This window comes from Wasmannia auropunctata, unplaced genomic scaffold (assembly GCF_000956235.1).
Source record: "Wasmannia auropunctata unplaced genomic scaffold, wasmannia.A_1.0 LD336111.1, whole genome shotgun sequence".
Taxonomy (NCBI): Eukaryota; Metazoa; Arthropoda; class Insecta; order Hymenoptera; family Formicidae; genus Wasmannia; species Wasmannia auropunctata.
The window spans coordinates 2,264,614-2,272,139 of NW_012026779.1; the positions used below are offsets into that span (position 1 = coordinate 2,264,614).

The 7,526-nt window shown below is 49.3% G+C and overlaps 1 protein-coding gene across 1 annotated transcript in view; it reads left to right on the forward strand.

Annotated features, from left to right (window-relative positions):
* LOC105450445 (RNA polymerase II degradation factor 1-like) overlaps positions 1-7,526 on the forward strand; it is a 98,175-nt gene that overhangs the window by 53,642 nt on the left and 37,007 nt on the right. The window contains exon 6 of the mRNA XM_011690288.1: positions 1,264-1,347. Within this exon, the coding sequence (XP_011688590.1) occupies positions 1,264-1,347 (84 nt within the window). The remainder of the gene's footprint in view (positions 1-1,263; positions 1,348-7,526) is intronic.

Genomic DNA, 7,526 nt, shown 5'->3' on the forward strand with positions numbered 1-7,526 from the left:
TGAAGCTGAACGCGGTTTTTCTTTTGTAAGATTCTCTTTTTAATAATCAATATGTGAATCAAGTACCTTAAATTTACGTTCAAGTTTATCTACTTAATTCTAATTTACGATGTACAATTTCTTGCTAACGACGCCACAAAAATCTGCCAATCGTCGGGCGAGCTGACGTGCGTTACGAGCTACGTGGCTCATTGCCCGCCAATGTAATTCGAGAGGCGAGCGAGCCAGAGGAAGGAGGGAGAAGGGCGCCTCTTCCGCTGCCTTACTTTTCTTCCGTTAAATCGAATTAGCTTGCTTGAGTTAGAGCCCGGAAACATTTTATCGTGTTACCAGTCTCAAAAATGATTTCGCGACCCTCTGACTCTGAGATAGATAGGATTTTTTCAAGTTCAAGCTCCCATAATTCGAGGCCGTCATTTACACGTTCGCTCGTGCTCTTTAATTTTCTCATTTATATGCTCGCGCTCACCTCAGCACGTCACGTTTCGCCGCGAGAGTGACTGAAAACTGGTCACCCGCATGGCGCACGGGTTTCTTAGTACCGTTCAACGAGTTTCTGGACTCGTCCTAACGACCCTCTAGCAGAGATTCGAAATGGCTAATTTAGCGCGGTGGCTCCCACGGGAACGGGGGAGTTCTGCAAGTCGGAGACGGAGATAGGGAGGAAGAGAGCGACGAGGGGGCGGGAGTTGTACGCGAGACGAGAAACATGGACTAAGCAGGTGGAAGCGGGGAGACGGCGGGACGGGAGGGATGGAGACTCCATGTCTTAATATAATTCTATTAGAGGTAACTATGCGAGCTCTGGTCTGCCCATCGCCATTGGATTTAATCACGAACTCAGCCAACCGTGCGATATCCTCCCCGCAGCACCTCTCGGACGATGGCAGGTGGATGAGGGATAGGGGGAGCGAGGCGGAAGAAGGGAGACAGTCTTATTGTTAAATTAACCGCTGACTATAGCTGATCTTCAAATCCTTCGCGTTTCCAGAATTTACGGACACTTGGTCCTCCTTCTCGAGAAGATGAAACCATTTCTGGTAATTATTCATGGAGGATGGAGACACTCGGTTGTCTCAAGCATCCTCCCGCGCGAAAACTAGGTAACCGAGCAATTAAAACTAACGATAGGGGGGAGAAGCGAGAACTTGAGTCAGAACTGAATGAAGAGCCCCGTCCTTCGCGTGGGGATGGTTCACACTCTCTGGGGGGAAGTGCACAAGAACATTTAAATAAATTTCCATTATCTTGCGTGTGTTACAGCCGAGCTGAAAATGGACGTTCTTCGGGAGCGGGAGGTCAAGGACAGTCTGGAGCGGCAGCTACAAGACGAGCAGAAGGTGCGAGGTGAGTACAAGAGTACAAGATCTTTTTACCTGGTCGCGATCGCGGGGGGAGGTGTGCCCTTCTACGAAGCGTCGAATCGAGACGGTCGGCTTACTCGAGTTTACAAGTGGCACCCAATCCGCTCCGCGTCCCCTTCGCGCTTACAGCTTTGAGAAAATTGACTTGGCCGGCAAACAACGCATTGACGGGGGGAGCCGAGAGCGCTCGCAAACGCAAGCAAGCGCGCGCGCGTGATCCGCGACACACGGTAATCTCACGGGCGTGCATGGAGCGCCTCGAGCGGGTTTTCGAAGTCGAGGCTTAACTCACCGATAAATCAAGAAGCCGTATAAGAGGCACCGCGTTGTAAAGTCTCGCGTCCGTAGACGTTCGTTCGTCGATTCCTGCGTATCGTATTATTCCACGTTGGGGGCCTCTCGCCTTACCCTGTGCCCCTCCATAACGTTCCCTCCACCCGCTTTAGACTCGCCCCCGATTCGACGTCTCCTTAGACGTCTTCGCGTCTGATGAAAGGAAGGCGGGGAATCAGGCCGAAGATCGCGATCGCCTAACTGAGCTCGTATCAGATGTCAAACGGTAATAGAATAGTTACCGCTGCGTGCTCGTTATCCATTTCCCCTTAACCTTCAATCCCACGCAACTATTCTTGACCCTTTCGTCGAGGTCCTATCTCTGATATGATTTTCCATTCATTCATTAATTCCTCTGTAATTCTGTAGTGCGTGTAACGAGCGCATCAACAAAAACGAAAATTTCGTGAGTTTGCCATTTGTTATAAAAGCCAAACGTTATTGGGTGTTATTGGGTGCGATGAAATATCGAGCGGACAGGCGAGAGGGGTATACAGATAACTCTCAATTTACGCGATTAATGCGTTACCTGTAACCCACCATGTAAATTCGAATTCGCGTAAATCAAAAGCTGACATAAGATGAGAGTGTGCATTATATTGTGAAATTGCTGTCGCTTTAATCGAAAATTTTGATCACTTGTTTTTCATTTCCTGCATTTTTTCCACGCGTTAAATGCGTATGGATTCGGAGTGCCGTCATGAAAGTACGCGAACTGCGGGGAGGGGGGGAGAGAAAGCGGGTAGGGGGTAGGATCAGAACTGGATCTTCGGTTCCAGCTTGCAGATATAATATCGCGGATTTTCGAGGCTCGACAATGTCGACGTCTCCCGTCTGACGTGACAACAATGCGAGGCTCGATAAATATGTAAAAGTCAGGAAGAACGGCCACGCCATTCGCGGCTTTACGAAACGCGACGTGCTATTCTATTCAAGAATAACGAGTGAAATAGTCTTTTGATAACTGGCGTAGCCACATACGCCTCTCAGAAAAAAATGGTGCAGTTAAAATATTGCTCAGTGAAACGCGCACGTGATATAAAATTTTTTCTAGAGAGGCATCCCTCTCGCGAGAGGGAGGCCGGAATTAACATATTTGACATGCGATTCCTTGCACGGCGTTACCGCGCGAAATGACTCACGAGTTCGCACGAGGCTGAATTTTCGATAAACACGAGACGAATGTTATAGACGCGAATGCGTTTCAGTCGATTCTCAGGAAAAACGACTCGGCGAGGCCAGGCCCTCGCGGTAACACGAGCCTGTGACAACAGCAGTCCATTAGTCAACCAGCTCGGTGTCAATACATGAATATGACAGCCAGTCTCACGGAATATCCTATCCACCCTGTCTCTCTCTTTCTCTCCTCCTTCTTCCTCCCTCTCGCGTCATCTTCTATCTCCTGCTGCTCCGTCCTTCCGACCGTAACGTCAAGCGAGACCATTACTCGCCCTATGATATCGCAAATATAGTAAATAGTCCGCCCGCATTGTGCGGCCTATCGATAACTTTATCCGTACGAACGATGTATGCGTTCTGCGCGCGTGTTTCGCACGCGTGCGACATTACGTTATCACTTAAATGGCCGATACGACGTGATCCCCGCGTGTGTATCATTGATTTATATTTTAATAATACTTAGATAGAAAAAAATGTCTCCCTCGAAAAGGCCTCGAAGAAAATATCTTTCGTTTATCTCTCCATATTTTTGTGGCAACGAGTACATATATGCTGTCCAAGATGTATCGCCTCCACGTCGAAATTACGACGAGGTTCGAGAGAGAGAGAGAGACGGAAAAATTCCTTTCGTAAAAAATAATAGTTCGTTAAGGGGGGCCCTCGGTGTAATTTCGTCTCTCTGCTCAGGGCGGGTCTCGTGGCGTCGCGAGGCGTAAGACGATATGTAATTTCGTGCGTAGCGGCTCGCGGCTCGCAGGATTCTAAGATGATTGATGACCGGCCAGTCCCACAGATATTTACGCAGGCACTTCGTAAGACTTCCTCCTCTCATTCGACTAATGACCGTCTTGTAAGAGATACCGTGTCAACCTTTACCGTCCGCCGATCGGCGACGAAGATGACGACTACGACGACGACGACCCCGGAGCGCTTTAACGAGGGCGTATCCGTCGGCAGTTTTTCCGATTGAGTACCCCGCTGCTGCACACCCCCTGCTGCACCCCCTTTTTCCCGCAGAACCGCGCACGATGCACACGTGCGCGAACCTTCCTTGCCAAGCCATCCGGCTTGAGGTTTAAAATACCAAGACAGCAGCCCACGCGCGCGCATTCGCTCGGGATTGTCAGATAAACTCCGAGCGCCAGTAATAAAAAGTCGTTTAACAAGTTTAAAAATACACGACAAAGTGTACAACGTTAATTACGAGCCAATGTCGACAAAAAAAAAGATTGCCATTTGTTAGGAATAAATGTTTCATCAATTGCCCGTCGTTACACGTGCTATTACGTGAAACGAGTGTTAACGACGTCGAAGGAGGCTCCGTAATACGTAATTCCACGGGCAATTTGTGCGACAGAATCGAAATCGTATATACCGCGATACGGCGGCGGCGGTGTGTCGAAGGGGGAGAAGGCAGCGTTATTAGCCCGTTTAAAGCCCCGCTTGGCATTTCGGTAAAGGTTGAAATCTTCGACCTCCCGCTGGGTGGGTGGTCGTATTATCTTAGCAGGGGTTGCGAGAAATCCGGCTTCCTTTCTCGGTGGTATCGCGAGGGGGATGGTTGCCAGTTGGATGCGCGACTTTGTCGACGGCGAACAATAAGATGACCTTTCGCAGCTGGTGAATACGCAGCGCGTCTCTCTCTCGTAATTCTGAATAGAATACACGAAAGAGCAACGACCTCCGCGTATTGAAACTCGTTTCCGATTTGTTATCAATTTTCCGAAAACGTCACAACGAGGAAATTCACGATCGTAAAATTTATTTTCATATGTCTAAGCGCTCAATAAATTATTATTTGTTGAAATTTTTATGTAAATAATGATGCACAACGAAAACGTAATGCATGCAAATATTTAGTTGGTTTTTTTACTGACTGTGTGCGTAAGATTACAAAACGCAGGAACAGGATGGGCGTCATTGTTTTTCTTTTTTTTTCATCTATCTAACTGGACTGTATGAGGAAGTACCGTATCCGATGCTTACGACGTACGTTTCCCACGTTCTTCTGACGCTTACGCAAACGCGGAAGATCGCGTTTAGGACTTGGCGTTCGAATTCTTACAGCTCTGGGCAAGGATGCCTCGGCTCGGTACTTATCCAACCGTATGCTAATATTAATATTAGTATTGAAACTATACGCGCGAACGGACGAAAGAATAACAAACACGGATGGAAAGAAACGGCTTCTGGATTTGATCCGCTGGCGGATATTCTGGTCCGGGTACATCATATCGGACCATCGAATTAACGAACGACGACATTTTCACGCAAAAGCAAAAAGCCCTCGACACGCGTAAACCTTCGGAAGCCGCGGTAGCCTGGGAACCCGACAGCTGCCTTTGCCGCCGGTTTACACGGAGCTGCGGCCTCTCTGTAATTAGCCGAGCCGTTTGTCGCGAGACCCGTCGAGAGAAACACCCCTTTCAAGCTCTCCCTCCCACATCCCTCTCGCGGCAATCTGCGAGAGGAGCGTTGTTAACTACCTTAAGTTGTGCTGTGAGATTTTCCGAGAGCAAAGAAAAGACTCCGTGTGATCGTTGTTCCATCAATCTGTGTCGCGTTACTAAGCCATGTTTATCGATTCGTTTTTGCCTTCGGCGCTTTGCGAATAAATGAGAAACAAGACTTACATCCATTGAAAGAGTCGCAAAGAAATTACGGGCAGACGTAGCACGCAGTATTTATTTCGTGAACGGAAATGCGCGTCTTTGCAGTAATTCGCCGGTAACGCGCGCCCGACGCGCGAGGTAGTTATCTTTAATGACAAACATTACGCTCAATCGTATCCGATTACAGTTACAGGACACGCTCGATCGAACGAACGTCGGCGCCTCTCGCGCGGCTCTGATACGGAATTAATCTCTCCGGGTGAAAAAGTAACTGTAACGACCTGCCGACGCGCGTTATCTCCGGCGTCGTCGGGCGACAAACGGAATTGAAACTGCACAATCAACTCGCCGAGATTTATATACGACTCTCCCCTCGAATTAGCCGGGCCGTAATGCTGGGATCGGGTGTCGGTGTAATTGGGACCCGAGGGACTTTCCCGCGTTTCAACCCCTCGGCTCTCGACCGCCGCCCACGCCAACATCGTCGCACTATCTCCGTTGTGCCACTGCGATGCCGTTTGTTCGTTCGTTCCTCCGATACCTCTCGTCGCGATGGACAACATCCCGATCGTAGCGACTAAGGAAGAGCGACTAAGAATTATTTCACGCCAGCGTGGCTGATGACTACGAAATATCGGAAGATAAGAACCGTAAAAAGTGGGTCGCCGCACGGTCGATTGATTCATCGCAAATAAAATTACGGGAATAGCTATCAGGTCAATGGCTGGAAGTGATTTATTGTATTTTCATGAAAATATGTAATTATTTTTGTCTATACAAAAAAAACCCAAATATTTAATTACGTTAAAACAATATTAATTTTTTCTTCCGCATATTTTTGTCTCTTTTTTTCATTTGTCTTTTACTTGACATCCATGGTTGGGTCGAGGGCTAATTCTCATAAGAATTGACAACGACGATGTTGATGACAATGGCGTCCTCATGCGTAACGGCAGCTGATTCGCCGCTTTGAAGTGAACGTTTATAGCGATCGACGGAACCCTTCACTGTAGCGATACTGTAGCTGTAGGTAAACCTCGGTGGAGGACGGACGCAACGTTGCTCACCCCCGGCCAGTTGGTGACCGACGTGATGCAAACTCGCACACGCGGAAACGTGCCAATGACCATCACCCTCCTGTCGCATACGAAGGAACGTCGCGCGTCTCTCCCGAGTATTCTGATTCATTGAATCCTACGAGACGCCAGGACGTCCGGTCCTGGGCTCACTGTGCAACGAAGTCACCGCAGTGGACAAACATCGGGAGATTCAGGCGCGCGTGGTGCGCGCACACACCGGATGTTGGGAGGGGCGTGTATTAGCCCCGTCGAGTGGAATGGGCGCGTTGTCATTGCCGGCAAAATGAGCACGAGGAATATGTTAAGCGGCGATCGAGGCGAAGCGGATACGAACGGCCCCGCCGTTCGAAAAAGGTCGAACTTTCGAACGGCGAAACCAAAAATAACGACGACGATGACAACGAGGAGGTGCTCGTCGTGTTCCGCTCCCGAATGCCCCGTATGCGCGCGCGACCGTTTTTGTAGCATAATTCTCTGTGTACTCCCGTTTCAAATAATGACACGGCAAGAGCGTATCTAATGCACTGTGACAAAGAATTCAAAGAGAGCGCAGAGGAAAGGTTCCACCCCGATCCGTCGTTGATGACGGAAGAGAGAGAGAGAGAGCGAGAAAGATAGAGATAGAGACGCGTGAGGGGAGGAAAGCAGCGAAAGAGAACTCGCGCGCGAGAGGCTCACAGAGAAAGAGAGACAGAGAGAGAGAGGGAAAGAGAAAGACCGGGCAAAGGGTTCGACCGCGCTCATCGGCTTACCCCCTTTGTGGCAGTTTAGCGTTTCATGTCGTATTCCGACTCATTGGAAATTGAGGAATACAGAAGAGGCGCAAAAGGGATACGGCTTTGAGATAAAAAGAACGTTGGGCGGCGACGGTGTGCCAGCCGGCAACGAGTGCTGTGTTAGCGCCACCCCGCGAAAATAAACCCTTCCCTCGCCCAGTGCCCTCCTGCTCGCTGACCCCC